Source organism: Camarhynchus parvulus, chromosome 3, assembly GCF_901933205.1.
Source record: "Camarhynchus parvulus chromosome 3, STF_HiC, whole genome shotgun sequence".
Classification (NCBI taxonomy): Eukaryota; Metazoa; Chordata; class Aves; order Passeriformes; family Thraupidae; genus Camarhynchus; species Camarhynchus parvulus.
Window position 1 is genome coordinate 4,129,873 of NC_044573.1, and position 21,892 is coordinate 4,151,764.

The following is a 21,892-nucleotide window of genomic DNA, read 5'->3' on the forward strand; positions in this document are numbered from 1 at the left end:
TTGCTCAGAAGGTGAGCCCCACTGCTGAAGGCAGTTCAGCAGGTTGAAAAGCTTGAAATCTTCTCAAAAAGGGGAAAAAAGCGGCATGCACAATAAGCTTTAGAAGGGGAAATTTTCTGTTTGTTTTCTTTAGAATGAGTTTCTTCTGAAATTTTCTTTGGGATAAAATGGGCTAAAAGATCTGTACTAAAGGCATAGCGGGTATGATAGACAATTCAAAGGCCATAAAGATCAGGAAAATCTCTTCACTCTGAATGACAGTGGGTTCAAGCTCATTTCAGGACCTGGGTTCTCTTCACTCTCTGCTGACAGAGAACTGAGCAGCTCAAACCCCCAGCCAGAGCCATTTGTCACGTTACTGGTACAGAACAATGCAGGGCTTGAAGCAGGAGATGGAAACTGCAGTGCCAAATGCTGCCAGGATCCCAGCTGGGTGCCTGTGTCTGGGGACTCTCGCTGTCACGACTGTGGCACACACTCCTGTGTGTGGAGCACTGCTGGGCAGTGTCAGTGCCCTCAGCAGGGCTGGCTGTGTCCTTTCCATCACACAGGGATCCCCTCCCGCTCCACTGACCAGCTCAGCTCCTCTCAGGCTGCTGCTTTGCTTTGCAGAGAAGTTCCCCGGCACTGGAGCAGTCAGGTGGCTCTCTGTGCTCTGCCAATTCCCCTTTCCTTTCTTAACCTTCCCACTCTGTGCCCTTAAAGGGAAATATAAAAAACCAAATTTAACCTGGGAGCAGCCTCTCACTTCCTGCTGCTCCCAATGCCAGGGATGCACATGGCAGCTTTGTACCCCAGGAATCCCAACCCCAGCACTGCCAGTTCCAGGTTACAGAAGAGGTTCTCATGCCATACAATGTGTATGTTCTATTTACTTTTCTGGTAGTCTCTGAGGATTTAGTAACATTCCCAACACCTATTATTATTATTATTATTATCATTATTTCTAAATTTTGTCCAGGACATGATGCAGCCTAACAAAGGGAGTTCATGTGTGATTTTTAGGGGTAGCTGATGATGTATATGTAAATAATGCTTTGATATTAATAAAACTGCCTTAAAGGAATGTACCGAGGTGTGAAACAGAACTTAAAAAGCTCTTATTTAAAACTGTAATTTCCTTTACATATTGATTTTTTTAATGTTTGCCATTGTATACATTTATTAATGATGTTATTAAAATGCCAAACCAAATCATTTTTATTCTTATTTTGTGTGTGTATATTTATACACACTTCTTTTCTGGAAACTGATGTTACTGGAAGGGTATTGGTGTCGTGGTGATGTGTGCAGTGAGTATTTCTTCTGGAAGGAAACTGATAAAACTGTAGCAGAATTTTTCTGGACCATGTGTAGTTTGTTCTGTGTGATTTGTGTAGAGCTGGGTAGCTTTTAACTGTACACTATTTTGATACTATTATAAAAAAAAAAAAAGAGACACTGATTTCATAAGTAAATACAAAAAGAAATCATTCTAGATTTGCCAGGTGTAGTATTTGAAGCCTGGTAGTTATTTTTGCTGAGATGAGTCTCAGGATCCCTTCTGAGGATGAAGTTAGTCACACTTCAGGCAGTGCACATTCCAGGATTGTGCACGTCCTTCAAACAATTTGTCACATTTAAAACATTCCAGATTTAAAAACCTTGGCAAGTCAAATTTTTTTGAAGTGCTAAAGGATTTTGGGGTACCACAATAAGAAAAAAAAACTTTAAGGGGGAGGGAGAGTGAATGGCAGAGAGAGAGCAAGATAAATACTGCTTTTAAAGACACGTCCTAATGTATCAGTGTGGAGCTTATTTAGTGGTGGTATTGTCAATCCAGCTCATTCATCAACAGTTTTCCTAAATACCAGATGTTCCCTTCAGTCTATAAAATCTCACATGTCTGGACATCTCTGTAGTGCTCTTCCTACAGCTGCAGCATTTTTGGGTCACTTCTTTCCCACTGGACATGAGTGCCAGGATAGATGGGGTTGGTTTGTGTCTGTCAGAGTGGAGAACTGGAACTGCTGGATGGTGAAGGGTTCTGTCACTCAGAGCTCCAAGAAAGGTGCCAGATCCTTCCAGATGAAGGAAATGTGGTAAGGCTGTGAGTTAAGGAACTTGCCTTACTGTAGATGATGATTTTTCCTACTCTGTTGATAGTAATAGTTCATTCATCCAAGATCACAAATGCTTTTCCATGTTTTTAATTCATGCTCCTGTAGTTTTGGTTTCAGTTCATGCCAGCCTGTGCTGATGCTCTTGCCCTGGAGGTTTTGTTTGTACTGACATTTTCCTTGGGCTACATCCTAAAGCCTTTACCCCCATCACCCTCAGATTCCATCCCTCACTCACTGCTCCCCTGGCTTTGGGTTTTGGGGGTGCTCATTGCCATGGGATGTTTACTGGACTTGAGGGAGTCTCTGCTGCTTCTGTCTTCAGCACACTATGATTGAACAATGACAATCAAATGCATTTCCTGTAGTGTAGGTGAGGAGTTTTTTTAGGTAAAAAGAATAAAAAGAAAGAAATGTGTGTAGTAAGATATAAATGGGTGCGCGGACAGTCATTTTGTCCTGGGGGTATTGACAGGTCCTACAACTTGGAATTTGTTCTTTCCTAGTGATGTCAAATTTAAACCTTCAAGGCCAGTCCCATGCTTTGGAAATTCTAGTTTTATCCATTTACTGACAAAGACTATAGTAATATTTAAATAATGCCTTTTCTACTTACTAGCCACTTAGTGGTAGATTGCAAAATGTCTTTTTAAGAATGCTGTTAACCTTCTAATAACTGAAAGGCAGTATTTTTTCTCACCAGATTATACCCTAAAACTTACAGAACTGAAACAAATGAAAAAGGAGTAAGCCATTTTTTTCAAGTTTTATTTGTAATGAGATTTTTCACCAGTTTTGCTCTACAAAAATCTGAGTAGTAGTAGAAAAATGAACTTCCTCTACTTAATGTCTTCATCAAAGTGTACGATGATGGGCTCATGGCCTGTTGATCTCACAAACTTCAGGAAGTCGTCGGGGCTTAAGCCCATGGTTGCAGAATTTGTCATTGGATGGAAATACACCTTTTCATGGCCCCCTTGGAGCAGGGCAGCGTCCAGCACCAGCCTCACATCTCCCTGGTCACAGAAGAGGGCGAGCGGCGTGGCACAGCCCTGACCCACTCGCAGCTTTTCCAGCATGGCGTTCTCGTCAGCAAATCTGAGGTTTCCGCTTCCAACGCCCAGTTTTTTACCAAGTTCGTTCAAACTGACCTGCCTGTCGTGCAGGACTGTCACCAGCCAGAACCCTTTCTTCTTTTTGTCTTTAAGAAACAGGTTTTTACTGTGAGCTCCTTTCATGTGTTGCACGTGGGGCATCATTTCCTCAACAGTGAACACCTGGAAGACAGCAGCAGTGCGGTGTCAGACTCTATATCCCATTAGACTCCCAGTCGTGTGCTGGCGGGTATCTTTTGTTAAGTATTTAGAAAATGCTGAATGTTCTACTCGGCCTAAAAGCTGTACCCTTTTATGAAGGAATTTTAACAGAACACGAATAAAATGTGACGAACTGCTCCGGCACACTTTCAGAATTATTTCTGTCTCGGTTGTGCAGCAATGCCTCGCTCTAAAGGCAGCGCTGGGAGCGCTCCCGTTTGCGGCTCCACACACGTGGAATGACGTGGCTTGTAACTGGAAGCGAGCAGAAGTTTGGAAAGCATCTTGGATGCCGCCGACTTCAGGGAAAATAAGTGAGCGAGCCGCCCCTCAGACTACGGGGGAAAGGGGGTGGATCTGGAGGCAGAGTCAAAGCGACCAAAAAACGTCCCCAGCCATTGTGCCAGGCCCTGCGAGAACTTCCTCACTGATACTTCTGCTAAAGCCGCGGGGGTAGGACCTCATCCCGCCCTGTCCCGCTGGCAAGGCAGGGGTTTATTCCCGGGTTTTAAGGAGGCTCCGTACCTGGGGGTGCTCGGCGGTGACGGTGGCGATGCCCAGGTCCCGCAGCCGCCGCTCCAGCGCCTCCCGCAGCTCGGCCGCCATCGCGCCCCGCCCGCCCCGCTCCGCCCCCGGCAGCGCCCTGCCCCAAAGAACCGGCAAATCCATCAAAATTGAGCTCGATTTTGCTAAGGAACACCCCCCTGCGGTTCAGGGTGTGGATATAGTATGTCCCCATCCCGCCTGAGCCTCCCCTCCCGCACGGTTCAATAGATTCCGTGTTCCATTTCCTTCCCAAATAGCGACATTAACGCATTGCTTCGACACACGTTCCGCGGGGACTGTATTTGGTTCAGATGTTGGTTTCAAGCAGATATTTAACCTATTAATCCTTTTGTACATGTTGTTACTCTAATTTCAGGTTCTGGCGTGCTCCTTGCCCACAGTTTTGCTGAAAACGCTGCTAGATAAGAAAGTTATGAAAAAGCTAAAAAGATAATCAAAATACATTATACCCCCTATAAACAAAAACTGCATCATTTGTATTTTTTTAAATCAACCAATAATAATCAAGAATTGCAACTAAGGGACAGAGCCAAACATTAATGGCCACACAGTTGGAAAATATTTTTACAACCCAAACCATCGCCCTGACCTATGACATCAAAAATTATTTGTTTCCAGTTGGCCCTTCAGAAAAATGGGCAATCTGTAATAAGCTTTAAATTAAAACAGTATGACTCTGCAGTGAAGAGACATGTGAATAAAATATGATCCCACGCTAATTCCCAGAGCCTTACAGCAGTGCACAGGAAGATTTCCAGGCAGCATCCAATGGAAGATCAACTCAAAAAGCAGATTTGCAGCAAATTCTGATGACCATTTCACACGCTACATCTATCTTTGCATTAAAACGCTTTTCAGGTCAGTCCCAGGATGTGTTGCCCTCATAGTGGCCCTTCCTTCCCAGCATGTCTTCTGTGCTAGAACGCTGCTTTTAATGTGCTTTGCACAACTTTTGGTATTTAATTATTTTAATTTTTTTATTGTGATCTATTTTTGGGAAATACACAAGCTCAGACATGTAAAGGAAATAATAGTCATTACTCGTCACACACAATTTGCAGTGTCCGGACAGGGATCCCCACAGCATCAGGCAGACCCCTGGGATTATCCCTGGGTTTTACAACTAGCATTAACCAGGTAATATTAAGGACTTTTCACTTGTAGAGCTTCATCTTATATTTTTGTTTTCTGTACTCCTTTATTTTAGAGAAGCCAGATTAGAGAGGACGTAAAAATCAGGCTTTAGATTGCGTGTGGGTGGGGAGGGCTTTGCAGAGAGGAACCTGCTGTGTCCTGGCAGGAAGGAGTAAAACAGATTTAAGTGTTTAGATAGAGAAACAGATGTTTTAAAAAAATAAGTTTCAAAACCCCAGAGTGGGCATAAACTCAGAAAATCCCTGTCCCGTGACGGGTCCGTGTCCCGCCTCCCCTCAGGGCATTTCCCGCCCCTCGTGAGGCGAGGCCCCGCCCCCGGCCGGGCAGCCCCTGGAGGGCAGCTGCGCCTGCGCAGTTCCCTCGCAACCCCCTGGCGGCGCATGCGCAGAGAGCGGAGCGCCAGGCGTGAGGTGCAGAGGGGGCGCGGAGCCCTTTCCCTTCCTTCCCTCCTTCCCTTCCCTCTTTTCCTCCCTCATTCCTTCCTTCATTCCTCGGGCTGTCAAGGCCGGCACCCGGGGACTCGGAGAAAGGCGCTGCCCCCGCGGGGAGAGCGGGCTGCAGCTGACAGGTATTAACCAGGCAGAGCCATGGGCAGGAGAGCAGCAGGAGTGGGAATGTCGCTGCTCCGCCCCGGGAGCTGGGAAGGGTTTTCCGCAGGCAGAGCCTGGCTGGGATTCGCTGCTGTGAGCTGGGCGAGCGCCGCCTTGACCTTGTGTTGTTTGTGTGTGTGTGGGCAGCGTCTTGTGGCAGCTCCGCCGCTCCCTCGGCTTTACCGATTCAGCCCCTTTGCGGTTCTCTTTAGGGTTAAAAACCCCACCAAAATAGCTGGGTCTGGTTGGTTAAGTTTGTCATGTGCTCCTTGCTGCAGGAATCAGGGTGCAAGGGAGGTTTTAAAGGGCCCGCAGCCATTCTGGGAGGAAGCGAGAGCGTTCCCTGCCTTGGGGAGGGTGACACAAGGACACCTGTGAGTGGGGACACGGAAGGAACAGAGAGTCCGTCCCCGAGCAGGACAGAATCACAGAATGGCTTGGGTTGGGAGGGACCTTAAAGACATCCTGCTCCATCCCCTGCCGTGGGCAGCGACACCTTCCACTGTCCCAGGGAGCCCCGTCCAAGCCGGCCTTGGGCACTTCCAGGGATGTGGCAGCCACAGCTTCTCTGGGGACCCTGTGCCAGGGCAGAACAGGCAGCTCTGGGCAGCAGGAGAAGCTCAGGGTATTGTACGGGATAACTGGCAAAACGACTCAAACCAAAGTTAAGATGGTTAAAACAAGATGTGGGATGATCTGACAAAAGCTTAATTGCTGAGCCAAGGCTTAGCCTCACTGGAGGTCTCTGAGCACACGTCAGCACTGGTGTCACTGCCGTGCTGTGGCCTTTCAGTGGCACTTTTGTCTTGAAATGCTCAAGAGAAGGGCATTTAGCAGGTGTGTTTTGCTGGTTTAGAGGGGTTGGGTAATTCTGTCAGTATAGTATGAGGAGTGCAAATGTGGGGTTTTTGTAGGAGACGTCGAAGAACCTGCAATGGGGGAATTAATGGTTTATATTAGAGATCAGTGGAGAACAATGAAAGATCTGTAAGCTCTTAGTAGATCCATGTATCTGCAATAGAGAAGTGGAGAAAGGTGAAGAACAGAAGGAAATAGAACGACTGGAACAGTTCCCAAACAGTTTAATTTTGCCAGTGTTAAAAAGCCTGTTTGGAAACATAACATTTGTGCCTGGTGTTCCTGTAGATTTTGTCCTGAGAAGGAGGATCTTCAAGCCTCAAGGCTGACCTCAGTGTGTGCTTTGTGTTTGCAGTGGGGAAATGAACCAAGGGCTGCTGCTGAGGTTTGAAAATCTGGTGCAGCTCCGTGGTGCCTGCCAGCAGCTGCGTGCCCTGTCCTCCAGGAAAGTGTGTGGAGCACGATGGAAGCCTGTGGAGTTGTCTGCACATCCCATGGGCTCCCTCCCTCTGCATCCACAGCTCTGGCCAAAACAGAGATTAACCAGTGCTGCCTTGTCACAGTGCAGACATCTAGCCACAAAGGAGGTAATTAAGGACATCCAGTAATCCCTGGGTTTGTGTGGGAAGTACAAGAGCTCAGTTTGAACATTTGAATTACAAAGGAAAAAAGTGCTTTATTCATGAGTATAGAGAAGTTGTTATAAATCTATAAAACAAAATGTACTTCATGTATAATTTTTTGCCATTCCCTCTCAAGTACTGACTTAGATTAGTAGCATCATGAATTTTTGCTGACACTGGAGGAAATTATTACAAACAAAAATGGAAATTGTTTTATTGGTTTTTGTCCTTGTTCTGAAAAATTAAAAATGCAAGAAGATTAAGGGTAGTGTGTTATACCTTTGAAATTTTCATTATGATGTGTTAACTCATTCATTAATTGTAATTAATTGGTTTTATAGTAAAGAAGATGTGTTTACCTCATTTGGCTTGAGACCATTGTCTTTTTAATATTGTTTTTATTATTTCTTAGTTTATATTCCTCTGTGTGTGTCTAATTCCATGTAGGAAACAAAAAAGAAGAAAAAGAAGATTCCCCTGACAAAAGGTGAGGTGGAGATAAGGCAGAAGATGACTGTGGAGGAACTGGCACAAGCTATGGGCAAAGACATAGGTGAGAGCCTGCTTTGGGGTCAGAAACAGCAACATTTGTCACACCCCTTCCACCAGTGGCAAAGGGAAAGGTGGCTTCAGTGGCCTGAGTGGTTGTGGATCCATCCCAAAGGAAGTGTTGGGAGACACGGTGCAGACTAAAGAGATCTTGGGCCATTCAAATGACCAGGCCAGCCATTTAAATGTGAAGAAGCCATGTCTGTCTGTCTGTCCTCTCCAGCAGAAAGGCCTCAGATCCATGCAGGCTGCTCCTTGTGCCTGTGCTTCCCAGGGGCTCAGTTATTCCAGAAGGAAATACTCCTGGTCTGCCAGAGCTGGACCCCCATGAGTTAAGAACTTAAGGCTAAAGAGCTTCAGCCCAACATCCAGAGTAGGAGTAGGAATCTTGGGTTCAGGAGCAATTTGTGTTTCATTAGAACAGTCCTTTGATTCACTGGGAGTGGCAAGACTTGTCTGGAATTGCTCCCTGTAACATTTTTTGACCACTGTAGTAGTTTTGTGTTTCTACAACCAAAGAAAGGAGCATGTGATCAGATTTATCAAATTTCCTTCCTCCTTGAATCACTCCTTTGCTCTTTGCTTTAGATCAGTTTCAGCTGTTTTTTAGAGTTACTGAAAAAGTAAGCTATGAATATCTGAGTGGAAAATAAGATTCTAGCAGCTAAAAGAGTAGTAATTTTCAGTAAATCTGCAAAAAGTTCTTCTCTGCAAGTACCTAGATTAATGGCAAATTCTAGATAAATATAACTATAGGAAAACTGCTTGATGAATAATACTTACTAGCACAAAGAAAATAATGGAAAAGTCTGATGAAGTGGGTTGGGTTTTTTTGTCCCACATGTTTTTGTGGATGTAATTGTTAATTGTGTTTCTGTTTGCTGCAGATCATATTTATGAAGTGCTGCTGTACACAAACATTAACCTTGATTCAGTAGAACCAGATTCCATCTTACATGAAGACCACATCAAGATGATTGTTCAGAAATCAGGAATGAAGTATAAATCAGCAAAACTGAAAGAGGAAAAGGAAAGAAAAAACACAGATGCTGTCAAGAGGCAAGTTGTGAGCTGTTCTTTTGGGCTTTTTTTATTTATTCCTTTCTGCAGGTGTTTGGGGAGGAGGCAGCTTTGACTGTGTGGCAGCGAGTGCTGTGGTGGGTGTGACCCATTGTTTTTGTTTTTTTGCATTTACAACTCCTGTTTTTGCTGCAATTACAGACCTCCTGCAGACCCAGCAGTGCTGACCCCACGGCCCCCAGTTGTCACCATCCTGGGACACGTGGATCATGGCAAAACAACCCTGCTGGACAGCCTGAGGAAAACCCAGGTGGCGGCAATGGAAGCAGGAGGCATCACACAGCACATTGGAGCTTTTATTGGTATGATCCAAGTCCACCTGCTCTGCTGTGCAATTTCCTCTCCATCTCACACAGCAGGCTGTGTTCATTGGGGAGAAAAAGTTGCCACATAAATGGTGAGAAAGGAAACTATAACACAAAATGTCTGTTGCTGTTACCTGTCATAACTATGTATGTAGAGCTTTGAGATTAATTGTCTGCACAAGTTGATATTAGACTGTTTGGGGTTATGGAAGATCCCAGGACACTTTGTTGTTCCTGAGGATTTAACAGCACCTTTGACCTTCGTGCCAACAATTACCTGACTGCCTAAAACATGTCATTATTATTAAAATGCCCTGACTGCCTAAAACATGTCATTATTATTAAAATGCCCTCAAAGGAGTGATGCTTGATGTACAGCACACCAAATGAAGCTGGCTGAAGTGCTGATGTTGAGCTGTACCATTTGTCACAGTGCACATGCCTTCTGGGGAGAAGATCACCTTCCTTGACACCCCTGGCCATGCAGCCTTCTCAGCCATGCGGGCCAGGGGCACCAACGTCACCGACATTGTCATTCTGGTGGTGGCAGCAGAGGATGGAGTGATGCAGCAAACCATAGAGTCCATCCAGCACGCCAAAAATGCAGGAGGTACAGAGTGGGGAGCTTTGGGAACCTTGTTTTTACCTTTCAAAAAAGCCTCCTTAGACTGGGATCCACAGAACCTGGGAAGTGACTGTCCTAGTCCTATTCATCATCCCCTGTGATGTTTGAAAATGTCCTGAATGTTGCAGTAATACAAAAAGATCCTAAAATATGCATATTTAGCAAGACAGGGTTCATTGTTTGGGATTTTTTTACCTTCTCTACATGGGTAACTCCTGCAGCTTCCTCCTGGTAGCTCAGATCTTGATGGCTGCTCAGGGAAGAGGCACCAAGTGAGATGTTCTGTTCTAAATGCCCCTAACCTGCTCTAACCTTTTCTAGCAGCTATGGTGGTAGCAGCAGGTTTTGGTTAGGTTAGTGCTGAGTCTGTGTGTTCTCTTTTTAGTTCCTCTTATCCTGGCCATTAATAAATGTGACAAACCTGAAGCTGATCCTGAAAGAGTAAAGAAGGAATTGCTGGCTCACGATGTGGTGTGTGAAGAGTTTGGAGGTGATGTTCAGGCTGTAAATATTTCTGCACTCAAGGTAAGATTGTGGTGGAAAGTAATGATGATGTTCATGAGTGTCTAATATATGCAGAAAAATGCATTTTTATTTGGCAGCTGGAAAATAAAATGCTTCTCTTCCTGGTATTTGATCTCTTGCCGTGAAGTAAGAGCCAGAATTATTGGAAACACACTGAAATGTATTTTAGGGCTCAGACTTCCAGCAAGCAATAATATCTCATTTTTCTACTGGTAATTTAGTCCAGCAGTTTTGTGTCTGATGTCTGGAAGTCTTGCTGGCGTGTTGAATGTCCTCACATTTCAATGAGAGAATTTGGCACCAAGGGTTGGACTTCTGATCCCACTTTGCTTGGGCACTTCCTTTATTTTGTGTGGTTTTGTGTGGTTTTGTGCAGGGGGAAAACCTGATGGTTTTGGCAGAGGCAACTGTTGCTCTGGCAGAGATGTTGGAACTGAAGGCAGATGCCACGGGGCTGGTGGAGGGAACCATCATCGAGTCTCGGAAAGACAGAGGGAAAGGGTGAGTCCAGTGCCACCTCTGCACTTTGTGACAGCACAGACACACTGGGCAGGGACCTGTACCTCAGTAAATAAAGGCAGAACACTTCCTTTGCAGTGTTCCCAGCCACAGCCTTGAAATACTACTCTGCAACACAAGAGGTTCTAAACTGATAGGGCATAATTCATCATATCCCTGAAATGAAAATCCTGTGACAGGAAATAGTTTCAAATGGTAGAACTTAAATGGGTTTTAAGATGTCTTTTAAAAAGTAGGAATGATGAAGTTAACAGTCAATACATACAAAATTAATGACTAGTTTTATGTAACATGACATTCTACCCTTAAGTACCTTAGTCCATTGGCAGGTTCTGTGAACAAGGTGTGTTCTGCCTTCTTTAAAAATGATCTGAATTCTACAGGGTGGTTGGGATTTGTTTTTTGGGGTTGGAGTTTTTTTTTTGGGTTCACTTAGTATGTAAAATCGTCATGTTGCTGAGTTCACAAATGTCAGATTTTGGATTGATCTGTAGAATTGAAGTGTACAGTACAGATTTTGGGGCTTTTTAACTCACTGAAATGTTTGGTGAGTGCTCTAGTAAATCATCACAGGAATATTCTGCCTGTGATGGATCGCAAATCCGTTCTGGTTGTGTTGTGCCTACACTGGCTGTGAATACAGGGAGAAACATCACTTGAATTTTGTCTGTTATTTTTCTCCTGTGCTCTTCACTAGTCCACTCACCACAGCCATCATCCAGAGAGGAACTCTGAGGAAAGGCTGTGTTCTGGTTGCAGGGAAGACCTGGGCTAAAGTGCGTTTCCTGTTCGATGAGAATGGCAAAGCTGTGGATGCAGCCTCACCAGGCACCCCCGTGGAAATCATGGGCTGGAAGGAATCCCCTTCAGCAGGAGATGAAATCCTTGAAGTAGAGTCTGAGGTACACAAAGAACTCTTCAGTGAAAAGCTCACACGGCTGCAAGGATGGGAAGGAACTGAGTGACAAAATAAGTGAGAGTTTTTAATCACCTGGATAATCCCATGAAAGGTCGAGCGTGGGGATTAAGGGACCTGAGCTAGATGCTCTGGAAGAGGAATGAGGGTTTGAATTTTGCCTTTTTCTTTTCCACCCTTCCCCTGCTGGACTGTCCTCATCTCCACTGGAACAATCCAGTACTTGAGGAGATCAGTATTTTAATTTGAGAAAGACAACTCTTGCCTGACAAAAAGAAAATGCATAAAATACAGCTTGAGATGGGTGTTGTGAGAGCTGGAAAAACACCACATGAAAGAATGAACAATAATTCTCTTCTGCAATGCAGAGATACTATAAAAATAGGCCTTGAGTCATGTGGTAGCTCAGGGAGGAAAAGCTCTTGTCTCATTCTCTGCCATCTGTGCAGCAAAACTATAGTTAAAAGTGAAGGAAAATGAGTGAGCCTGTAGGGAGGATGTGAAAGGATGAAATTGCAGTGTGTTATGAAGCAGTGCTTTAAAGGTAATGATTCTGTCTTCCTGCCCAGCAAAGGGCACAGGAAGTTGTGGCTTGGAGGACCTATGTTGAACAACAGGAGAGGATGAAGAAGGATCTGGAAGTTATTGAAGCAAAGCAAAAGGAACACAGAGTGGAGTATGAGAAGCAGCAGCGGAAGCTGGCCCACCTGACCTGGAGACAGAGGAAGGCGGCGCTGTACAAGGCCAATAAGCAACTGATGTTCTCAAGGCCTAAGGAGAAGACAGAGATGGATGAAAACACACTCTCATTAATAGTTAAAGGTGCTGTCCCTGTCTGTGTGCTGCTCCTTTGGGTCTGTGCTTCTCAAATGCTCAGTCTGAAACAGAGCTCTAAACTAAACACAGCTTCTGTTACCAAAAGTTTAATCAGTTTAAAACTTACTGAACTCCCATAAGAGCAGGGGCATCAGAACACATCCACTGGTCAGGAGAATGTGCTGCCAGCAGGGCCAGAGCAGCAGGAAAACTTAACATGCTCAATGCACTTACCCAGGGGCTCCTGAGTAAAACCCATACATATCAACCCCTATATGAATATATATATAACCCTATATATGTAAAAAAGTCCCAAGCTGTAACCATTTGGCATCAGCAAAATAGAGGAGAGTGACAATTATGCATTAAAGTGGGATAGGAGGAACCTGGTTTAACCTCATTGAATGATTCTCAAGCAGTGACTATAGTTGAAAACCTGCAAACTTGACCTGACAGTGATAGCAGATGTAGAGCCTCTGGCCCTTCTGTATTTATCCACTTTATTTTTTGAATTAACAGACTTTTTGGATGGGTTTTAACTTACTATTGAAAATATTGTAAGAGTGACAGATGTCAGAAGACTTTCTGTTGCACAGTGTGGAGCTGACATTAGTTGTATTTCTGTGTCTTTGACTTACACAAAGCCAGCAGTACTTCCATTTATCTGTGCAGGTGATGTGGATGGATCTGTGGAAGCTATTCTGAACATTCTGGACAGCTATGACTGTGAGGATGAGTGCAAACTAGATATTGTCTACTTTGGAATGGGAGATATCAGTGAAAATGATATCAGCCTTGCTGAAGCGTTTAATGGTGGGTGTTTCAAAATCATTTTACAGTTTTGAAATTATTACTGAAATGCATAGGCCTCAGCCAGGTTTTGTTTTCTCAATGATAATTAGCAGCATCAATAATGTAAATTTTTGTGAATCTTGAAAATGTTTCCTTGAACATCAGACCAGTGCAGAAGGGGAGGCTCCATTCCACAGAAATGGAAGGACTCTGGGAAAGCTCTTGCCAGAAATTCAGTTGTTAAGGTTAAACTCTGTCTCTTCACTCAGGCTGCTTTATGATGCTCACACAGGGCAAAGCTAGAAAAGCAGGTTAGAAAATAATTTTCTCTTTGCTCAGGGAGGCAGCTGGACCTAGGACTGAGTCAGTTGTTGCTGTTCATACCCCATAATTCTCACCTGCTGCAGGGAGTGAGGTCACTGCACGTGCCGGTGCCCACAGGTGGGCAAGAATCATTCAGGATTCACTTCCAGCTTTATTTGGACAACCTTGTTGGTTTTCCAGCCCAGAAAGAGATCTGTGTCCTTTACATGAGCTATGTGTGTTATTTTCTGCTTTGATACCTCCAGCTCTGTCATCAGGGACCTTCTGTGGGCTTTTTTGGGGCCATTTATTTTGACAGATTTGCAGCAGTCCATGAGCCATAGCAGGAGAGGCAAATGGTCCCCCCTTAAAAGAGAAGCAGGAATAAAATGTACCCTGTGCTGCAGAATTTCACTGTAACTGCTCAAAGACTGATCCCTTGCAGTCAGCACTTGACAGTTGTTTCATTTTTCAGGTGTGATATTTGGATTCAGTGTGAAAGCCAATGAAAGCATCAAAAAGCTGGCTGATAAAAAGGGAATAAAAATTAAACTTCACAACATTATCTACAAACTTATAGAAGACTTGAAGGATGAGCTGAACAGCAGGCTGCCCCCAACTTTGGTGGAGACTACAGTAGGTGAGTTTTCATTGATACATTTTTGCCTCAAAATGTGGCAAATTCTACACTCCTAGAAAAACACACCCTGCTTCTACCTTGTGCCAGTTTGTGATTCCTGTGGACTTCAACTTCACTTTTTTATTTTAGGGGAAGCTTCTGTTCTTGATACCTTCTCTGTCACAGTAGGAAAAAACAAAATTCCAGTGGCTGGATGCAGAGTGCACAAGGGGCTGCTGGACAGAAAAATGAAGTTTAAGCTAATCCGTAACCGGGATGTTATTTGGAAAGGTGAGTGGAATTGCCACAGAACGTGGATTTCTGCTTAGTATTTTTAGATATTGCTAGTTCCCTGGGAAGTCAGTGCAAAGAATCCTAGAGAAATCCTGAATTCTGTCCAGGATGGAAAGTCACAAATGGCAGTGGATTGTTCCCAGAGCTTTTTCCAACCACCCTCTCTGGTAGGCAAGCAGGAGCATCACAGGATGTACCTGCCAAAAGGGGCTGTGTCTGACTTGATTAACCACAAGCAGCCCCCATCCCCACATTTTCCTGCTTTCCCTGTGGAGCCACAGAGTGCAACACTAATCCTGCAGGAAGGGAAAAACTAAACCACTGCTCTGCTCTTCTGGAGGCCTCTCTTTCATGCATTTTCTCTTTGTAGGATGTTTGTCATCACTGAAGCACCATAAAGATGATGTCCAGGTAGTAAAAACAGGAATGGATTGTGGCTTGAGTTTGGACAAAAATCTGGAGTTCAGTATTGGAGATGAAATTATCTGTTATGAAGAAAAAGAAGTTCAACAGACAACTTCCTGGGACCCAGGATTTTAAAGACATTTTAACGTGTGAACACTAAAGGACATTTATTATGATCGTGGCTGGCCTTTAAGTCTTAACATTAAATGAACTTTCAGAGATGCACAGGAGCTGTTCTTTACATCAGAGCACTTCAGATACATTTTATATCCGAAATGTTCTGCTCTTCTATCATGTCAAGCAACCAGCTGCCCTCACTGGACCATGGGATAAACCACTGGAGTAACTCCAAGCACTCCAAGGGTGTAAAACCAGCATGGTAAAATATTTCTGCTGACAATCTTTTGGTTCCAAATTAGCTGAGCCATCTCCTCCCTCCCCTCCCAGTGCTGCTGTGCAGTATCTCAGTGTGTTGGCTGCATTTTGTCACCATGTCACCCCACTCTCTAGCACTGACCCACTCTGGACCTCTGAAGTTGCAGTTTTTCCACATCAGAACTGTCTCATGTTAAAGAGACCACGTTTAAGGTTACTTTGGGTGTTGGTTTTCTTCCTTTCACAACTGGTACCCAATATTCTTTAAATCCAACTGCTGCTTCAGTTTTACACTAAATATTTCACACCCCAGCTGGCTGGCAGCACCCCACAGATTTTTCTCACTGACCAGCAGAGAGGAAACACAGCGCCACAGAAAGAAAGCCTCCAGCCATACAGAAGTTCAGATTTTTATTGTCTGGTACATTTACTTGTCTTCTGGCTTATTGAAGCAGTATGTCAGACAGCACTTGCCACAGTAGTGCCTGTCAAAGTGGCTGGCCATGAAGACTCCAGCCCCACACTCCTCCGAGGGGCACTCCCGGCGCAGGCGGCTGATCTTGCCGTTCTCATCCACCTGGAAGGACAAACAGACAATGGCTCACATACACTCTCCTCCTTTAAGCAACAATAATAATTTTGAGTATTTTCCATTGGCATAACAGTTTTTTTAACAGCAGCTACACCAGACTTCTTGAGGTATGTGTCAGAAGTACCCAAATGCAACAGATTGTGGCTCTTCGGTTTTAACACAAGTAGATGGAGTTTAAATATTAAATGCACCAGAATCTGTGCAGACCAGTTAAAGGCTCCACACCCTCCCTGGGGAGAGCTGAGTTTCTATCAAGTTCCTCCCCAAATCAGTTCTACCTACCTTGTAATACTTGAGCACTGCAAGCTTAACCTTCTTTCTCTTGTGCTTGTTCTTCTTGGGAGTCGTGTAAGACTTCTTCTTCCTTTTCTTAGCACCACCACGAAGTCTCAGCACCAGGTGAAGGGTTGATTCCTGTTTGTAAAGCACATGAAACAGACTCAAAATGCTTTCTCAAGGCAACTGCAGCATTTAAATTCTTCCCTCTACCTAGAGAAAGTACATCTCGAGTGCCAGGCACATAGGAAAGCTCTAAAAGGATTATTTTTTGCCAAGCTCCCAGCATCAACACTACTCCAATCCCTTGATTTGGTTGAATTTATTAGAAACATTTCTCAATCTCAGCAGCAAATCTCGGTCAGCTCTGCCCATCCCAGCTCCTGGCTACTACACTGCTGTGTCCTGCCCTTCCTACTCACTTTCTGAATGTTGTAGTCGGACAGTGTGCGTCCATCCTCCAACTGCTTCCCAGCGAAGATCAGCCGCTGCTGATCCGGAGGAATGCCTGATGGTGACAGAAATCAGGAATAAATGAGGGATGTGAGCTACAGCATGCTGTAATAAAATCGAGATTGCTGCAGGGAATTACATCTGTGTGTAAGACACACATCAATCCACAAGAGCAGAGGACAGAATAATGTATATAACATATACTGATTGATATAAATATATAATAATCAGTAAGTGCCTTTAGAACTCACCCTCCTTATCCTGGATCTTCGCTTTTACATTTTCTATAGTATCAGAAGGTTCAACCTAGTACGAAACAGAACAACAGAATCAAAACGCGCTGCACGTTTTAATTATCCCAGCAAGGCCGAAAAACCACGAGGTGCTCCCGGCACAGGCCCGGTGCTGCCACGGCCATACCGGGCCCCACCGCGCGGTCGGGACCGCCCGATGCAGCGCAGGGCCGCGATTCCCCGCACATCCCGGGCTCTCCCGGCACATCCCCGCCTTCCGGAGCACCGGCAGGCACGGGCGGCGCGGCGCCGGTGGGGGCTCACCTCAAGGGTGATGGTTTTCCCCGTGAGGGTCTTCACGAAGATCTGCATGGCGAGGCGGGCACGGGGGACGGCGGGGCCGGAGCGCGGGCTGCCCGCGCTGCTCGCGGAATGGCGGCGGCGGCCCGAGAGAGCGCCGCGCCCGCACGCACGGGGTTTCCGTGCGCGCCGCCGGGGGAAGTGCGGCACGCCGGGACTACGACTCCCGGCATGCCTCGCCAGCGGCGGCCGCGGCCGCGCCTGCTGGGAGATGTAGTCCCAGCGCGGGGGAGTGGGCGGGAACTGCCGCTCCCACAGTGCACCGCGCTGGCTGTCGTGAGGGGAGGACGAGCTGCCGTGACGACTGAGGCGGGGCGCCGTGAGGGGAGAAGGAGGAGCCGCATGGCGAGTGAGGCGGGGCCGCCGTGACGGGAGGAGAAGGAGCTGCCTTGACGACTGAGGCGGGGCCGCCGTGAGGGGAGGAGGAGGAGCCGCATGGTGAGTGAGGTGGGGCCGCCGTGAGGGGAGAAGGAGGAGCTGCCGTGATGGATGAGGCGGAGCCGCTGTGAGGCGAGGAGGCGGGGTCGCCATGAGGGGAGATGGAGTAGTCGCCGTGAGGGCGGGGTTCTCCAGCCGTGTGGCTCGTTTTTTTTGTGCGTTGTAGCGGCTGTTGGTGGAATTTTTATTCTAAGGCTACCAAGTTTTTGATTTACCTGCGTCTCCGTCATGGCCAGGTTGGACACGACTTGGAGCAACCTGGTCTAGTGGGAGGTGTCCCTGCCCATAGCGGGGGATGGAACTGGATGAGCTTTAAGGTCCTTTTCCATCCAAATATTCTGGGGTTCTGTGATTCTCTGCAGCCTAAAATCCCAGAATTCGATGTCCTGGTTCTTGAGGAGGCAGTTTAAACACGCCTCACAGCCGCTTTGCCACATGCAGATTCCTCGAGATCAATTCCAGGTTTACATCTGGGCAAAGATTTTTAAAACTAGAAAAAACATAGGTAAATTGGGAATAAAGGAGCCCTGAGTCACGATTTGGAAATTACTTTATGCTTGTGAGTCGAAAATGGGGAAAGCTAAAGCAGAATGGGGATCTGCTTGAATAAATCAGCTGAGGCCGTTTTAACAATTTCAACTCTTCTGTGTTTTGGTGAGAAAATGAGAAAGTGGGCTGTGTTGGGTAAGGGCTATCTGAGGAGTGTTACCGTTGTATACAATAATGCATTTTGTAAGATAACAAATAGTTTTCAAGTAAAGGAGCACTTGACAGTAGGTAAAAAGTGGTTTGCTGGGGTTTTTTTGTCTCCAGTTGGTGTGAGCAGACTGCTTGTGACCTCTGTGTTGTGACAGAAATCAAGGACTGATACATTTTCAGCTGGTTTTTGTGCTCCTGTAAACAGTGCAGTGGAGTCAGGGTCACTGCAATGAATTCCTAATCCCAGGAATAACAGTAGGATTCAAAAACTGCTTTTGGTAACTTTATGGGAGTTTTGAAATGATAAAGCTGTCCTAAACCAGGAGAAAATCAACAAAACTGAAAAGACCCATGACATTTTTCTCACATGCCCTGTGCTAGCATTAGCAGCCCTGCTGTGCCAAGGTTATTGCTGAAATTCCTGAGGGATTCCTGCCTGCCTGCCTGTGTCTGCCCTTTTCAGACACTGAGATGGGAAAGGCCTAGAACAAATCAAGATTCCAGGTTTTGGAGATGGATAGGAAAAGGGGATGCTGGTTCAGCTTTTAAGTCTTGAGTTGGATTGGTATTTTAAGATAGTAAAATGCACAGCCCCTGCTCCCTAGTTCTCCACAGCTCTAAGTGCAAAGGACATTTGGTTCCCACCCAGAGAAAATAAATGGTGTTGTAGGTGTCTAAATAAGTGCTGGTTACTTTAGTTTTAAATCACATTGGTGGTTATTTCATCTCAGGTGAATTTAGAGACTGCCTCATAATGAAAAGTTTTTCTGCATTTTCGTCATTTTGAATGACGTTGCTTTGCTTTTGGGGCTGTTTTTTGTTGTCTTAGAGCAGCACCATGAAGCTGCTCTATTATTTTCTCTATTCATTTTATTTTCCTTATGCCATACTTATTAGTGTGTTCCAGAAAGTTGTTTTCCTGTTCATTCTCTCTCTCTATAAATGTCATATCCAAAAATACATCAGTGGATAATGAAATATGTTACTGTATGCAAGGATATCCTCACTTCAGCCAAGTGGGAATGTGAGGTGTTTATTGCCAGAATCAAGAGTGGTTAAAGGAATGCAGTTTTTTCTTACAGGAGATTAAAAGCCCTGGAATCTGAGCCTTCAGCTCTGTTATACTATAGGAAAATATAATTAATTAAAACTAATTTATTTTATTAAAAATTATTTTAAAAATACAATTTATTTTAATTTAAAATTTTATTAATAATATTTAAAATATCTGCAAAACATGTTAATTAAGACATTGATAATTTAATTGTCTTTGTATTTTTAAATGTTTCCACTGTTTTATTTTCATATGGCAGCTGCTAATGCTCATGTATAACCTTGCTAACGTGAAAACCTGAATTTAACTAATGCTGCAAAAGGTGTTTCATAAAAAATTATCTGCCTGAGGGGATTTTTTTCAGTTCTTAAAAAATACCTTCAGTTTTAAATTTTTTTTTTCATATAAATATATTAGTTTATAAAGTTTGTGATTGTTTAGTTTGGGGGATCTTTTATTGCTATTTTTTAAAGGCTTTAACAATTTTGACTCTGAATTGATGAGATGGTACTGGGGTCATCCTGCCCTGCCATGTTTTGTATTTTGTGATGTCCCTGGTAAAACAGCTGAAGAGTCACTTGGATATTTGGGAAGGAAAGAAGAAGTTTGTGTGCTGTAGCAATCTGAAATATCCCAGTTCACACATCACACTGAATGCAGCCCGTCCAGGACACGTTTTTCTGTTTATAAAGTGCTGCTGTGACAGCCATGCACATGGAGTCCATTTTTATCCGTTTTCACAGGTTCTTCCTTGGCCCTTTCTCTAAAGGAACTGAAATTGCAGAGCTCAGCTGTTCTGTGTGTTGTGAAAACTGACAAGGAAATCTTCAATCTGTTTCTTTGTGTACAGATGAAAAAGTACAGCTTGAGGCTTTTCCAAAAGAATCCAAGTACTGGAAGAACTGACATTAAATGCTGTTGAAAACCCCAATAATGCAAAGGTCTATTTCTGGGTGCTGAGATCTCATTGCCGATGTAATCCCTGGGTATCAAACCCACAAATTAGTTCATTAACTCATCTCCTATAGCCTGCTGAGTAGCTGCTGCTCAAAAATAGCTCTCTCCTGTTTCTAGCCATTGATTAATTAGATTAATTCCTCCCAAATGACAGATGCTATATTTTCTGTAATTTCACTTGAAAAGCAATATATTCTAAGGACTTCCAGCCCCCTGAGATTTACCTGTCAATGGTGAAATGAGGCCTTTTCTTTCTTCTACATGTTCTCTTCCTTAGACTGTTGTTGCTTAGTTATGACACCATTTTTAATTTTTATTTTATTTCCTGGCCGTATTTCAGGGAAATATTCTCATTTTATGGGAGGATTTTCAGGTTATCTTCTCTTCTAGTGTTTCTTGATATTGTCATTCTAGGACCTTTCTATTTACAGGAAAAAAATGTTCTTTGTATCCATTTACTTTTCAAGTAAAAGGTTGGATATTATACATGGATATTATACATGGATATGACATATTTGTATCCATGTTTTCGAGGACAAGGTTGGATATTATACATGGATATTATACATGGATACTATATATGGATACATATTTGTATCCATGTTTTCAAGGAAAAGGTTGGATATCAATATCACCTCCAGTCTTCCCACAGTGTTCAGGGAAATCAGTCAAGGTCATTGTGTGGCTTTATGGCAGGGAAAGGGAGAGGTAACTATACACAAATACAGAATAATTCTTGCTGGCTGATTTTTCAGATGATTGCTTCTTTCTGTTGGAAAACTGTCCTAACACTGCATTGATTCACTGCTCAGTCAACTGTGGATTAGAAAACTACAATTTTCATTTATGAGGGCTGGTTTTAACCTCAAAAAGATTTTTTACCTAAAATACGAGTTTGGGCTGTTGGAAGAGATGAGGAAAAAAAAAAGAAAACACAACAAAATTTTAATAACAAACTTTGAAACGTGCAATCTTAACTTAGCTCTGATTCCAGCCTACAAATTACTTTGGCTCCAGTGCTCCCTTGGGCAGCTTTCCATGGAGAGAACTCTGCAGGCACTTGGCTTTCAGGGGAGCCTCTATGAGCTGACTCTTGGACAAGCTGCAACTGCAGCACTTGGTGCTCAGGACACACAAATAAACAGAGTGTTCTGCTTGGTTCCAAGGCCTGGAAGTTTTCAGAGGGACTTTTCCTTGCACTGCCAGCCCCAGGGGCAGAAGCTCTCCAGGCAGCAGGAGCCCAGGCCAAGGGCAGACAGCTGCAGCAAATCCCATGGGCAGCAAGTGCCAGGAAACCACTCTGCAGGCAAGCTAACATATGTCTGCCTGGGCTGAGCTAGAGAAGGGCTTAAATTTAAAGACAAAATTTCTAAAAATTAGGTTTCCTGCGTCCACACATAGTTATTTGCATCCAGTGTGCTTTTTGTGTCTTGCTCCAATAAACTGCCCTTGACTCTGTGCCTGCAGCTCCTCTGTCATCCTGTTGATGTTATGGGTTT

The 21,892-nt window shown here is 44.5% G+C and overlaps 3 protein-coding genes across 3 annotated transcripts; 1 reads left to right on the forward strand and 2 right to left on the reverse strand.

Annotated features, from left to right (window-relative positions):
- Positions 1–2,850: 2,850 nt before the first annotated feature.
- On the reverse strand, positions 2,851–4,028 carry LOC115901576 (prolyl-tRNA synthetase associated domain-containing protein 1-like). The gene is made up of 2 exons (XM_030944286.1): positions 3,941–4,028; positions 2,851–3,376 (listed from the first exon to the last, which is right to left on the reverse strand). The coding sequence occupies exons 1-2, from the start codon at positions 4,019–4,021 to the stop codon at positions 2,939–2,941; spliced, it is 519 nt and encodes a 172-aa protein (XP_030800146.1). The 5' UTR covers positions 4,022–4,028; the 3' UTR covers positions 2,851–2,938.
- Positions 4,029–5,532: 1,504 nt separating this feature from the next.
- MTIF2 (mitochondrial translational initiation factor 2) lies at positions 5,533–15,178 on the forward strand. The gene is made up of 14 exons (XM_030945808.1): positions 5,533–5,705; positions 6,941–7,172; positions 7,656–7,761; positions 8,645–8,816; positions 8,979–9,139; positions 9,576–9,752; positions 10,153–10,292; positions 10,669–10,793; positions 11,509–11,713; positions 12,297–12,549; positions 13,216–13,356; positions 14,114–14,278; positions 14,408–14,548; positions 14,922–15,178. Exons 2-14 carry the CDS (start codon positions 6,948–6,950, stop codon positions 15,089–15,091), a joined length of 2,181 nt encoding a protein of 726 aa, XP_030801668.1. The 5' UTR covers positions 5,533–5,705; positions 6,941–6,947; the 3' UTR covers positions 15,092–15,178.
- A 547-nt stretch (positions 15,179–15,725) lies between these two features.
- RPS27A (ribosomal protein S27a) lies at positions 15,726–17,364 on the reverse strand. Its single transcript, XM_030945810.1, has 5 exons — positions 17,210–17,364; positions 16,904–16,958; positions 16,622–16,707; positions 16,206–16,337; positions 15,726–15,908 (listed from the first exon to the last, which is right to left on the reverse strand). The coding sequence occupies exons 1-5, from the start codon at positions 17,255–17,257 to the stop codon at positions 15,759–15,761; spliced, it is 471 nt and encodes a 156-aa protein (XP_030801670.1). The 5' UTR covers positions 17,258–17,364; the 3' UTR covers positions 15,726–15,758.
- Between the last annotated feature and the right edge of the window lie 4,528 nt (positions 17,365–21,892).